We start from the raw sequence: 15,344 nt of genomic DNA on the forward strand, positions 1-15,344 counted from the left end.
ATGAATCGTTCATCGTAAAAGACTCATTCATCAGCGATATGGTGGTGGAGAGAGGGTGGGTTTTGTTCGAAATCGCCCCTTCTCCTCACCCTCCTCCCCCCATCCGCCAACCTCAATCTCTCCTCGTTGGCGTGTGTACTATCCGACGACCTTCTCGCCGCCCCCCTCCCCCCTATTACCCCCACCCCACTATTCGCCTCCCCTCCGGAGAGACTCCCTCGCGCCAGAGACGAAGTTATGTTCAGTTGGGTCGTGTTCGCCGACTGTGTTCTCTCCTCTGCCGCCAACTCACGTTTCGCCCGCTTCCCGTGGCTTCTTCTCCGCGTTCTCGCTTCCACTCTCGCCGTGCAACCCATTGTTGGCGCCGCGATTGTTGGAGTTGTTGAGAGTGATCTCCCGTCTCTTCATCTGACGCTGTAAATTTTTGTTCCTCTCCATACTTCTCTCTCACGAACTTACATCTTTCTTTACTTGGAAACGTACCCGAAGAACTACGAACCTATCTTTCAGTGACTTAGCAATAAATTCCTCAAAATATTGACCAAATCACTGGACCCGCTCTCACGGTTTTGGTCAGTGTGTGCATCGTAGACAGTTAAACTAACAGATTGACCTCTCATGTCTCTATTTTTTCAGCCCCTTTAGGCTCTAATAATCCCTCTTTAAGTTGTGCTTTTGTTAATATCCTTCTGTAGCTCTACGAGAAATGGGTTGTGGCTCTAAAGCATAGTTTTTTATTATTTCTAGCAGTTTTATGAGTTTCGGAAACTCTCAAAACAGAAATGCTCGGCGTCTGTAGCATTTGTAAAACTGTGCTATAAACTATTTCTGAGTATTACCTAAGTTTTGAAGTCATCTTATATAGGCCCTCTGTTTTTGCAGACCCCACACGAGGTGAAGCGACCACTCAAGTTCATCGCCTGCTCTCTGACCCATTCGGTTTTTCCGGTGGTGGCTGACGTCGGAAGTTTCGTCTCGAGAATCTGCCCCTGGCTACTGCGACGTGCTCTTCTTCTTTTAGACGTCTCTCGAAGAAATCCGTGGGATCGGAGCGGCCTCTTTAACCCCTAATTATTGAAACCACGAACGAACTCCGTCGCTGAAGTACGCATTGCAAATCAGCGGTGGTGGTTTTAGCCCGTCCTTTGACAGTGTTGAACAGCGTTATTTGTTTGCCAACAAAACCGACTAGTACATCGCTGGATCTTACATCTTACGGAAAGGATTGGTGAGCTATGTTCTGGGTGAAGTAATGGATTAACTTCGCTCCAATCCAAGCGCCTGAATCTGGAAGCTTCCCTAATATTTGTCGATGGTGGTTCCTCCTTAGCGTGAAGTTGAGACCACGTGTGTAGACTTGCAGTGAGTGTGTGATTGGTTATTTTGAGTGCTCTCATTGAGGGGTTGTTCTGTTCGCCGTTCGCCGCCAAAGAAGAGCGGGTTCCTCAGTAGGGGCTGGCATCAGGATGATTTCCCCGCGAACCGCGCTGGGTATGGCCGGCGCCGTGAGTCCCCCGACCTCGGTGGCTGCATCGGCGGTATCCTGTCTCCTGTTCACGTCATTCTTCATCTCCGGACAAGGTATTTCGTTGAAAAAGCTTGCTAATTTCTATTTTAATTCAATTTCAGGGTGATATGGATTATGTCTAGCTATTAGTGGAAACCATTCCGTGCAGTATGCAATATTAGTATTAAAATTATTTTTTTTTGTTGATGTCTTCATATGTTTTTGAAAAAATTATGCAAGTATATCCTTGGTTACCGGATCTGTAGAAATATAGGAAGCTTATTTTCGTGAATTACGCTATATTTTTTTAATGAAAAATATAATTTAGGCTGCAGAAGCAGTTGTGAACACTAATAATATTTGGTTGCACTTATCTCGTATACTCTTGCGGCAGCGTGGCATGTGTCCTTTTCAATTAAATCAATCGATTCCCGTGCCAAAGTGTCTTTTTTTCACGGCTTTCCTCCGAGAATGTGTATCAGTCTATCTTTTAGACTTTCTTGGTACATGTTTGACTTTTAAGGTCATGTTATTTGGATGATGTCCACTCTGCTAATTGGTACGCACTTCACAAAATGCTGCTGGTCTTGGCGATGTCTATACTTCTCTTCTTTTAAATTCCACTTTCAATTTTCAACTCATGATGTTCTTGAAAAATAGCAATCCTTGTTTTTATGGAATCCATCGGGATAATCTCGGGGATATTTTTTATCAGCATCAGAATGTTTTTCGTCTCCTAAAAGGGACACCTTCAGGGCTATCCTTTCAGTTTTGTGTTTACACACCCTTGTGTATATTATTTATGACTAATGTATGCAGTGTTTATCGGATTCAATTTTAGGCACTGATGCGCTGTATCGAAAGCAGTGGTTAGTGATAGATCACTTGGTGATGAGGAAATACTTCTGTTTTTACCCAAATTATCGCAGTTCTTGCGATTTATGGACTCCTTCCACTCTTGAATAACAAGACTATTAATTAATTATGCGTAATATTACTTAATATGATTTATATGAGGCATAAAATTATATTCAGTGACTTATAAGCTGTTTAATCCCATTTTTACTATCGGTATTTTATCTTTTTTGCACTTATTATTTCAGAAATGAAGTATTTTAGTAATATATATTTAATTTTACAGAGGCTCGGGTATCGCAACGAAATGACAGCAGCACTAGCGAATTAAACCCGGTAGAGAGCCCAAGAAAACCTTATTTTCATTATTTTTAAGTCTTAAAAACGTAAAATCTCGCTGCCTCGAACGGTTTAAAAAAGAAATCGTGGTATTTTTCCAAGTTTGATTACTAAATTTATTGAAAATAAAATTGCAATATAATATATATAACCACTTATGCAATTCTACAACGGAAACAATAGAATTTAGCAAAAAGCCACGTATCGCTAATTATCAGGCTCAGTTATCAATGTTTTTTTTATTTCTTTGCCTCTAAAAGAAATATTTGTAGCCATGATCTAAAATATAATGCTTTGTAACGAAGAAAGTATCATTTTTTGTACAAAGAACGCGTGTTTCTCTATCGACTGTTATCATTTTGAAATATATTGAATAATCAAAGAAGGCGATCTCCAATAATTGGCTCTTTCAGAAGAATAGAACATTTTCGTCTGAGAAAAATAAATGCACAACTTTTCAATTAGGGCATTGGAAATTATTTTCAGGTTCTATTCAACAACCCACAATATTTCAATACGTAGGATACGTTTTGAGTGAATAGCCGCGATCAAAAAGGCATTTCAATTGAGGGGTAGGAAATGATCTTAATAGGACGCATGCCTTTCTCGAGAACACTCTTCTTTGGCGATAGGTCAATCGCGTATAACTATGTTATTATTTAGAAATTTTCAGAAGAAGTAGAGTTGACCCTCTTTATATTTCTCTGCATTTCAAGCATAAAAAATACCCGTGGGAAAAGAACTAAAGGTAAAAATAATCAAATTTGATATCTGAAAGTTGCAGTCTACTTATGCATCCTGGATATTTCATATTAAAATCGTTAATTTTGAGCTAGTAGCCGTACTCGTAATAAGCTGTTCCAGATGCAGGTTAGAACGACTCTCATTCTGTTTCGCGTAAAGAATGAAAGAAAATATTTACGATCACGCCTTCCAATCTAGTTAGTACCTATTTTCCAAGATTTTTGAAACCTCTAGGGGTTTGTGATCACGTGACCCAAGTCCCGCCCGACCCGCCGAGAGGAGGCCGGTCCACTCCATGGAGAGAGAGATGCAGGTCCCGCGGAGGTCCTCCTTCTCGGCCACTTCTCTCTTTGTCGGCGCTTTCAAAGGATTTCTCGCTCGACGCGGGCCTCGGTCCGTTTGGTTGCTTTGTGCTTTTGGCCCTATGCTTTTGTCATTTCGCGAACTCACGCGAGAGAGCGCTGGAGAACCCTTGCTCCAAAGCCACACTCGGCTATCGCGTGATTAAGCGCTGAGACCCCCTCAAAGATTCCAAGCCGCCGCTTTTGAGCTTCCTGCCGAGGCATTTTTCATAGTGACGAAACAAATCGAGTCGCAAGTTTCGTATCAATGATCGAATAAGTTGAAATGCGTTAGAGATTATTGGTATACATGCTGCCAACGATGAAGTTGTTCAATCTTACCTGAAAGAGCAATTCATTGAAATGGGAGGATAGTGGGGAAAGATGAGTTAAATTTTCGTCATTTCGAAATGAAAAATGCTCTAGTTGCTGCCAACTCTTCATTAGCTGGCAAAATTATGAGAGCTCTGGTTTTATCAAGTTGGAGACTTCTTTACAGCTCTGATTTTTTAGCTCATTCAGAAAAATCAGCAGATTGAGTAGAAGAATCACTCACTGGAATGACGTGAACTGCTAGCCACTATTGGCCGATGCGAACGACCGAGGAGAAGCGGGAAAACAGGAGCACTCGAAACAGATCCCCCTCATTCTATCACTTTTCTGATGATTTCATCCTTCCTAACATAAGAAAGAATACCATTTTTCTGATGATTTCAAATTTAAAAAACGCGTTAATTGCAGCCAAATTTCCTTGAGTTTGTGACGTCGTCGTAGCCCTTGAGGAAGTCCGTATCCGTCGTAGCTCTTGAACTCATTCAGGAAAGAATACTATTGAAGGAAAGGAAAACCCACTCACTAGTGCTGGCTACAATGGACCAGTTGAGTGAGGTTCATCCTGAGGCCGAGGATTAGTGGATAGGCAACGTCATCAACTCATCTGTGAATTTCGATCAATTTTTCTCCTCTGATAGAGGATCGATCGACAAACGGAGTAATGATGGCGTTTCAATTTTTTTAAACTCTACTAAAACCGATTTTCATAATGAACCAAGCAACTTGTGAAATCCTGAGGTATCCCATATTCATTACACTGGGAAATGGACCAACAAAGTTTGGATTTTCGAGCTGAAGAATGGACCAGTAGACTATCACGTTTCTTAAGTTCTTTCAGTGCTGTGTGGTGGTTCATAGCACTAAATGCAGTTTCAATTACTCTCCCTGGATTTGAAGGTCCATGAAATTGCGTTCATTGGATTGGTGGTAATGAGTATGCTTGCTAACGAGGGTCTCTTTAATTTTGGGGCGTGGTGCCTTGGCCTATTGGGCCCTTATCGAGAGCCAATCGCATTGAACCAGTGTCACGGAACCACCAATGAGCGGTGGTGAGTGTTTAAAAATTTCAAATTTGTAAGCGAAACAGTTTTAATGCTTTATTCATTCCGGTAAATGGAAGACTTCAAATGGATATCACCATTTGGGAGCGTGGTGGCGGTGTAGTGGGTAGAGCACTTGGTTGCTCATCCAGCGGTCTCCACTTCAAACCCCGGTTGATGCCTTCGCAAACACCCAAACATTGAAGTGCTAGCTGGCTCCGGGAGGATATTAGTAACTCTACCCTGAATGTATGGAATTTACTCACCAGCGGCTGGGGTAAGCTCTACCACCGCCTATATAAACCAATATTCAGGTTGAATCAATGAGTGACAATAGATTTGGGTATCATTGCATGCGTCGCTGCATCACATCTTTTTCCCTTGTGTACTTCACTCTCTCACAGTGATTTAGTTTGGTTTGGATAGGTGACGTTAGCGCACACCACAGAGGTAGCCACAGGCGAGTCAATGTCACACATTCATGGTAGAGGTTTCTCTACCTGAGCTAAATTACTCTTCGAGGATTTAATGTTTGGTTGTGTCCGAGGGATCGAAACCCAGGACACCTCGATCGGCAGCCAATCGCTGTGTATACGGTATACTTGGTCTCCACAAACTAAATGATATTTTATTCTAATTTAATCGATTTAGACCCGTTAATTCGGTTAAGTGAAGGAGCCTTGGCCTCGAGTGAATTCAGTGTACTATTTATTTTGTATCGCACATTGACGGCGGTTCGTATTGTTTGTAAGTTCGACTTCGATTTTAATATCAGCCGAATATGGCTAGGTCGTCCGGATGAATGGAGGAAAAAATATCCTTTATATTTGGTCTCAGTCTACTCTGCTCGGCTGACGAGGCCATTAATTAATTAATTAATGAATCGTGTTCAAATATGGCATGCTTGAATACCTCCGCAACCAATGAGAAAACACTCTATGAGGTTTCGGAGTGCTCCGCTTTCGTATTTGCCCAACACTCGAATATTTCTGCTCACATCGTTTTCTTCCTCAACTGATATTGATTCGGACGAGGAATAACTACAAGCACGCTGCGCAGTCTTCAAGATCGTGTAATATTTATACCCAATAGATAGGAGTCTTGATTGCCGTTGGCTGTCGTTCTTGGAGCAAACTGCTCAAGAGTTTCGTTAAATATGCGCCGACATACCGCAAATTACTTGAATAAAACGTTATAAAACTGCTGGTCTCGATATTCTTCCTTCCATTTCTCCAGAAAATTATTCAATATTTCCAGTATTCATATTAATATATTATTTAAAACTTAATTATGAAAACAATGCAGAATAAGCCTATGTTAAAGCATAGCGTTCTCCACTCGTGGGGGATAGAAGTATTCGAGTATACTTAAGCATTCTTCCTCTATTGCTTCATTTTGTATTGACCGTTATACCATTTGATCGTCTATTTCCCTATTATTCTTATGCAGAGGAAATTTTCATGGCACAGTTAATCCCTTTAGTAAACTCCCCAGTAGTGAATAAACCAGTTCCATCCCTTTGCTTGGAAATTCACGTCAAATTGTGGACGTCACATTTCCCTCTAGCGACCAAGACCTGTGTTTTTTTATTCGAGTGATATGTCGACACTATCATTTTCGATTCCCATTGGAAAGGCTTTTTGGCTCTCCCTCTCATTTTCGCGGCGTATGTCTCAGCGAGTAACTTGCCAAACTGCCGCCAATGCGCAATGTACGAGAGCAATAATTGTCGGATAGATGTCGTATTTATAGCTCTGTACTTTTTCCATTGGCTCGATGTCTGCTCACTCCGGTATCAGACCCTTCCATATTGGTTAAATATTTCTCTACTTATTTGTCCACTCAAACGAATGGCTCGCGGCGTACTTACTTACTTAAAATATTTATTTAAGGACAAATTATTTATGCGTTTTAAATGCTATTCCTCCCTTAAAATATGCCATATCGTGAATACGGACTCAAAAAAAGTAGTGAATTTTGGAGCGAAAGGACTTAAATTTCTGATTTATCATACCCTTGAAAATATACTCACTTTTGATTTGAAAATTAGAAACATAATTTATTTTCATTTATTGCTGTCTACATGTCAAAAGCTTTGCTTGATGTATTTGAGCTTAAAACAGTTCTAGTACCCGTAGCATTTTTTGAGGGTTGAATTTGAAAATCCGATTAAATAATAAGCCACTTCCTAATGCACTTGGTGTTTTACTTTGAATCAATTGGATCTGTAATAAGTCACTCGACTTAATTGAAGCTCATCGTAAAAGTGACCGATATGAGGAAAGTTTTGTAAAGGTGTACTTTTAAGGCAATTTGACGTTATCATTCACTTATGTTATTATCATTAACATATCGCTTTTGGGCTAACAGATTTTTCTTACCGATGTATATATGGTAAATCATAAACGGTATTAAAACAATGATAATTCACAAATTCAGTACACGTATGATGATCAAACGAAATGGCTAACATCGAAGTTGAAGAGTAGGGTTTGAATCGGAACGCGAAGATCATGCCTTGATCTCGGTTCACTTAATCGTTGACCTTGAAAATTGATTTTTTATTTGAATCGAAATCAATTTTTACATTACTGCAGTGGCAACGCCCACTGCCGAAGTTATTTGATCTAGGAAAATTTGGTTTTTTTACTTTCAAATCATCCGTCTCGAGGAGTTCATCCCACGTGATAAATGTTATTTTGTAGCTTCCCTGCCGCTATTTCAAGGCTTCAGACCAAGTATCTCCAATACACTAAGTTTTAAGCTATCAATTTAAAATAATGGCCACTCGCATCGCCACTTGGTTGATAGAAGAGGAATACAGCTGACTTTAAGTTGGAAGCAATGCCCCATTATTATTTGGTGCACTCGATATACCTTTTTATGAATCAAGAGTAGGTGGCGCAGAGGAAGGCGAGGAACATGGCTACAAAGTATGCAGCACGATGCAGATGTTACCATTTTTATATCGTGATTTAGAGAAATTTCCTGTATGGCTAATAAATATTGATCCCAAGACTGATGGAAATGAAAGCGATTGAATGATTTATGTGTTCTTTGTGGTTCAACGATTTTTGCTGTAAATAAATTTAAGGATTGCTATTTTCCCATTATTAAAAACTGTTACTCTGATTACAAAGCCATATTATTATTATTATATATCTCTTTTTACTGTTTTTTGTTGATTTTTTTAATTATTTACACTGAAGATTACAATTTTTTCTTTAACTTATATCGTGCGATGTCAACAACTTTTTTCTCTTTTCAAATTTTAATTGCGATCAGTTTTTCCCGCAATAATCGGGTTTTATGCTTATGATAATGCTTTCGCCTTTCCTATTTTAATTATTTCCTGACAGCGAGGTTTCAACACTTAATTACAATATAATTCGTAATTTTTACGCTTTTGGTGCGTACGTATAATTTTATACTAATACCTTACAATAATTGCTTATTTGATGAAATAGTTTTCTTTTACATAAATAAATAATTATATTTCGGATGGTATGAAAAGAGTTTACATCGGCTGTGTGAGTAAATTATTTGTTGAAAATTTTCCATTCATTCCATTATTATTGAATAGAAAGTGAGGCGTTTTTTATTACGCGAGTAAAATCACGTCGATTGCACATCTGCGTTAATGCGCCACAATGTGTTCATAATCACGGTGAATTAACTTTTTGAAGACTTACAGTCACCCCATGACTTTCATCAGAGATTTTTTCCCCCTTGGGGATGACCTATGTGATCCAGTCATACGTCTGCTCACCTCCCTTTGGTTTAACCGCGTGTGCACACGGTTCCCTCGTATCCTGTGCACTTGGGCCATTTGACACGCGACGCTGCCGCGCTGGTCGGCTGCCACAGCAGGATAATCACGCGCAGCCAATACATACTACGATACTTGGCCCCCAGATGAGCGCGCGTGCCCTGGTCTGCCTTCAGCTTTGCGATCTGGAGAGGGGGGAAGGTGTGGCATGGGAGGGGCATGAGCTTGGAAGAATCGTGTTGGGCTATGAGAACGCACGTGTCTCGTATTCCGTGCTCACTCCTGTTTTATGCAACGGCATTGGAAAGAGGTTACGCCATGTGGGAATGGGAAGGGAGGAAGGGTGGAGGAAACCTAGCGTCTCCATGTGCCTGCTATTAATGCAGAGCACCAAGAGGACCACTGCAGAACGTCCCATCCGACGGACGGAGTGCTGTATCTGAGGTGCCCTACACAAAGCACTCGGGAATGGATGCGGAAGTCATTAGAAAATCTCCACATTCGCCGCCGGGATTTGAACACATGGCGTGGAAAGCAAAAACTCTATCCATTTAACCAACTCGATCCCTCCAGTTGCTCCGGTGGCCACGGATATAACGATTGAGGATTGTAAGCGTTGGAGTCTAAATTAGATGTGTTGTCATAGCGCGTATTGAAGTGCTTTTACGGTTGTCGCCACTCGTATCGCTGACTGACAGACTGATCCGAATTTAACGGGGAAGTAAAGTATAATTGCGCCTGTTAACCGAAGTACTTACACTGAATGGTAAAATATATTATATTCATAACTATTCAATGTAATTCCTTGCGATTGTAAATATTGAGAATAAAAAGATCGCTTTGCACCCAACGCCGTGCTGCGCATATATTATAACACAGATTGAAGTCCGCCCAAATGGCACACCATAAAAAGTAAGCTTCTACGCAGTGTACTTCAGACCTCTTCTGCAAAGTTACCTTTCCTGTGGCCCCTGGAATCCTAGGATGTACTTGGCCACACCAACCTCCGCGAATGACCGAATTATGACGTGATTTTTTTTTAATTTTTCGTATTTTTTTTGAAAATTCAAAATAAAATATGGAATATTGTCTAGTGGAGCATGAAATAGGTAACTGTGAGATGTAGAGCAAAATTACATTTTGCAAACGAGTTGAAATTGTATCAATAATGTATTTCATCTAATGCTCCGGAAGAGAAAAGAAAAAACTATCGAATTTTAAGATTTGTTAAATATGCTTGGAATATATCATCCCATCTGGCATATGTCTGCAGAAAAATAATAAATGCTCCTTTTTGTTTTAAATCCCGCTGCTGCGACATCTGATGAGTTAAAAGTTAAATCTGCTTATTTTTTCATGGTAGGAGGGCAGATCGCTCTTTATTTTTTTGTAGTTCCTTTTTTTAATTTTTGTTTATGTAGTCGGCACCATTTTTTCTATAGAGGCTTTTATGTCACCAATGTAATGTGATTTGTCAATTAATGACTCATCATTCAAATCTGATATTAGCTCATGTGGAGACTCTTGCCTGTGCAAATAAATATTTCTAGATACAACTAGGAAATTACCGACTTTTATTGGTAAATGGTACAAGATAATTCATCGTGCCAAAAATCAGTTTTCACATCTCAGCCTACTTCATATAATTAACAGCATAATATTTCCATAAATGAAGCCGGAATTCGTTATGTAATTAATTAAGCCTTAATTACTCCCTTTACTTGCGGTGGTCATAAGGTATTGCTTAGAAAAGTAATTCATTTGATGTACGTAGTTTTGTGTATGATATATTATATTATACGATCGAAGGATGCCTTCAACTACATTTACAAAACACGAGGTCCAAGGTGGCAGAGTCGAAGAGTGTGGTGCTGCGAGGTCGAATCGGAAACCGTTTAATGTGTGGCTCACGGTGTACTGTGGTTTCCTATGCACGGAGGCCACTGAGGAGAAAGCAAGCGAGGGACGCACTCGTGACCACAGGGGCGGCTACTCTACTCAGGGTCATGAGGGAGGGGAATAATGGAAGAGATTGGAAGGAGGGGCCGTGAGCCTCGGCCAACCGTCCTCTGGGGCGATCTCTGCGTTGAACGGTCACCTGCAGAAGAAGAGAACGGGGCAGAAAGTTATGGCCTGGGTGATGGAGATTCAATTAACACCATCTTAAGGCTGACACTTCCCAGCTTTCCATACCTCTCTCACTCCATAGCTGGTTCCTTGTCATTTTGTTCTTTGATATCTGCTCTTACTGCTTATCTCTTGGCCTATATTCATTCGTACTTCCGCAATATTAAGATTGGTAGACTGCAGTCTTCCACTTTTACCAAAGTATTTCCTTGTGTTTTCTGATGCTTTTATTCCTTTTTTCCTTCGTATGCTACTGGTACTTATCTGTTAGCCTACCTTGGCGGACACTCCATATTTCTTCCATTATATTTCTCATATAATCACTTAGCATCATGACATGCCCTACACACCCAATCCTTCCCTGGGATTATGATTTGACACAGTGGAGGGAGGTTCATTAGTTGATTGTAATACAATTCTATGATTACTTCTCTGCTACCCTCCTTTTCTTCGTTGCATCAGCTCCTTAATCCTGACGTTATTCTTGCTTGCCTCTTTATCTTTCACAAATGTATACGCATGTCATATGAGTATGCTGCACCCTTGAATTTCTCCCTTTCATAAGCCATTTCCTTCAACTCGCTCATGTTCTTCTTCTTCACCTCCTTCCATTTCTGCCCGAAGTACGTTTGCCTTGGCCCTCATTCATATCACTGCAAATATAAGATTGATATACTGCACTCCTGAACTTCTCCCTGTCCTTGGCTTATGCTCTTGTTTGAGTTCTTATTTCTTTATATAATAACTAATCTCTTCGACCACATTCATTCATTTTAATGCAATAAAATGCAATGCAATACAAGATAAACACTCCTAGGTCCTTCATTTTTCCTTTCCCAATATGGTTTCTTCTGTCTCCGGATGTTCCTCTTCCTTATTTATTCCAATCTTTCTCTCCCACAAGCAATTTTCTTTTGACCTCTATTCATTCATACTATTAAAATCCAAAGTTTATTATACTACTCACCAATTTCTCCCTTTCCCTAGCCAGGCCATTCAACTCCATGGCTTTCTCCTTCCCAGTGTCTTTCCTCACTTGTCCTCACTATTTATCCCGTAATTTCCCTCGGCAGACTTTTTCGTCAATTTTTCCCTCAATCGTATTCTTCATGTAACTGCTATGTCTAATGAAATGGCCTTTCCTCCGGGACCTTCTTCGGCGTTTGCTGTTCCACAACTTCCACATATCCTGCTTGGTAACCCTATCTGTCCTTTTCATCTTCAGCCTCCTTCACCTTGTCTCAAAGGCCTCTGTTCTTTTCTGACCAACTTTCCGAATAGTCAACATCGTTCATAATGTGGCAGAAGAGAGGTAATTGTCAAATTATGCATTGCATGGCTCTATTGCGGTTCGTCTCAATTTTAATTGTGCTTCGTAAAAATTAACTTTATAATGAAATAAAATACCTCATTTAAAAAAATCTGTTCCAATAGTGGGTATTTTTACTGAGAGTCTTACAAACAAAAGTAACACCTGCTCGTTGTATTCATGGAATTATTACAAAGTAATTTCTGACTATTTGTCAAGAAATTGAAGCTAGCTTACTTCAAAACTAATTACTTATAAATTTCACTTCTGCTCATTCTCCTTCTTTGACCACTGTGGCCATAATGGCATTATACGCTGTTAGAGCCATTTTACGCGAAAGCTACCTATCCCAAGAATTTTGCAATGTTATACCCATTGCAAATGAAATTTCATGTCCAGCATCATTTTAAATTTACGTAATAGGTTATGAAATAGCGAAATTATATGCTATAGTATTTTTATTAGAATGAGATTGATTCTCGGCATTTTTCAGTATGATTAGTAAATTAGATACACCTCAAAATTCATTCTTAGTGCTAATGTGAAATTTTTTTGAGTCAAAGTGCATTAGATACTTGTCTTAAAAATTGAGTTAATAGATGAAACAGATTGAGGGTGAAGGACTGGAGGGTTTACACAGGTCTTCCGCCATTCTTTACGAGGGAGCTCCCATGTTTGGCTTCGCTGGAATAGCACAAGGGGAGTCGTTCCCTTTGGAGGAATGGGCGTGCATAAATCTACCTGGTGGCACCCCTGCCGCTCCACGTCGTGAAATTCCCCCAAGGCCATTCTTTTTCAGAATACCTTTCTATTTCGTGGCTGGAGAAATCCTCTCCTTTCTCCTTACTACACTTATTCACATGGGCCCATTACGACATATGGTCCATTGATTTAATTCAAGCCTCATAAATGTTACTTTATTGTTCATAATAAACTGTGAAACATGCGTCTGTAGACAATTGAAAAAGCATAAGCAATTTATTATTTGTTTGTATGAGTAAAATTATTTTGCTTTTAATGACCTTAAATGCCTAAAGCCAGCGGTTTTACTTCTAGTTACCTATACTCTTTACCAGCGTTTTTAGTAGTAGTTGAAGTAGATTATTCTCAGAAAATAATGGATCTGTGCATTAATTACGAGACCTCTTCTGTCCTCGTGTTCGTTTTAAGGAGAAATCAACTGCCAACATCTATTTATTACCAACTTTCTGAAATGGATTTTTTTAAACTTGATGAGGAAGAATTTTTATGCCTTATGTGAAGAGTGATTGATTTTTTTCAAATGAAATCAGTGTAAAAGTTTGCCTTAACGAAGACAATGAAACGCGTTCACGGATTGAACGAATTACCTCGTAAAACACATTCTTATGTTCAAATTCTATCGTCGTATTCATAAAGGCATCATTGCATTATGTTCAATAGCAAATTTTAATACCAATAATAACAGTTTTAAATCTTTCTGATACTTTACGGGTTATGCGCATTAGCTGGGGAACTAAGACCCCCTTAAAATTCCTGGCTGAAGTCGGGTAAGCAGTTGCTTAAAATACTCGTTCTCCCCTCCTGCCAACCATTCCCCCAACGCCTTACTTGACAGATACCCCTGCTTCAGCCCTTCCACCCCACCACATCTACAGCTCCCACTTTCATTCCTAGCTCCCCTTAGATTCACAACTGCTCCCCTCCCTAAATGCTCCAGTAATCTGGCCTTAATAACGCTCTTCTCAGCGATGCTCTTTCTCCGACGATTAATCCTCGATGCTAATGCAATGGAAGAATGGAAGTCCTTCCGGAAAACTTTCCTCAACCCATGCGCGTGCGAAAGGCAATTCGCCTCGCTAGCCGAATCTTGAAGAGCTGGTGACCCTGGAAAAGCGGAAGTGAAACTTTAGCACACAGTAGTCGTGCACTTGTGAACTCTCCTCCTGAGTTGTGATCGTAGTAAACCGTGGGTAAGATAATCGTAATTGTTACGCAGGTAATTAATTTTTATGTGCTTCAGTCTACCCATAATAATAATATGTCATTTTCTAGAATATTAAAGTAGCTCACCGTTACACCGCCCAAAAGTTCAGTGGGAGAGCTTCTTGCGTAATTGCACCAAATAGTTTAAATGCAAAAAAATAGTTCTATAAAAATTTGAGCGAAAAATTTATTTTCCACGCACTTGTGCTTATTAATAAGTGGAATCGATTAAAGGGAAGGAAATTCCAATGCTTCCGCTCTCAGTTTCGTCCTCTGTAATTATATTTATCGACACTTAATGCGTTGGAAAATTCCCTTATTTTATTTTGATTCGATAATTTTGAAAGATTCAAATGTTTTTTTGAAAAGATAATAATTTGAACGAAGTCATGAAAACTCTAACTTTATTGAAACTGAAAGTAAATTAAGAAATAATGCTTGGTTGCCCTTGTAATCAACAGTGTATTTCCACTTCAGAGAAATAATTATAGAACCATCAATTGCCGTGGATATCAACTAAAAGTGTTCATGGAACATAAATGTTTTTCTCGCATTAATTAAAATTTCTAATGCTCCATTATGTAAGAAAACCTGCTCAGGCTTTTTGCTTTTTATTTCATTGATGAAATGTTGAAATATTGATGTTCACTCATACGTTTGTAGTCCTGATTATGGAGTTAGATCTTTGACATGTTGTGTAGGATAATTTTTGCTTAGCTAATATTGAACTATACTTTATATTTTGAATTGGATTAGTTGGCACGATTTTGATGAAAGCATGTTGTGAAAATCATGCTGTTACTCTTTTCCAATTTCGAGATCGTAATTGGGGCAAATATAATTCCTTTTTTGCTTTCAGCAGATCTTGGGTAGCGCATTCATGCGTTTTCCACAGCTGATTTGCAATTTCTTTTTTTCCGATATGGATCACTGGCCGTAGTGGAGCAGATGAGAAGCGCAAAATATTTCATTCCCCTTTCTCGCCCCGACTTCCATCCCGACTGCCGTAATTTTG

At 39.6% G+C, this 15,344-nt stretch overlaps 1 protein-coding gene across 2 annotated transcripts in view; it reads left to right on the top strand.

The window, feature by feature from the left end:
- The first annotated feature begins 245 nt into the window (after positions 1–245).
- LOC124168463 (B-cell lymphoma/leukemia 11A-like) overlaps positions 246–15,344 on the top strand; it is an 888,367-nt gene continuing 873,268 nt past the window's right edge. The window contains exons 1-2 of one of the 2 annotated variants that reach the window (XM_046546725.1): positions 246–572; positions 883–1,581. In XM_046546725.1, coding sequence (XP_046402681.1) covers positions 1,467–1,581 — 115 coding nt within the window. In that variant the 5' untranslated portion in view covers positions 246–572; positions 883–1,466. The remainder of the gene's footprint in view (positions 573–882; positions 1,582–15,344) is intronic. The other variant, XM_046546724.1, reaches the window with a different exon arrangement.

Source organism: Ischnura elegans, chromosome 11 (assembly GCF_921293095.1).
Source record: "Ischnura elegans chromosome 11, ioIscEleg1.1, whole genome shotgun sequence".
Lineage (NCBI taxonomy): Eukaryota > Metazoa > Arthropoda > Insecta > Odonata > Coenagrionidae > Ischnura > Ischnura elegans.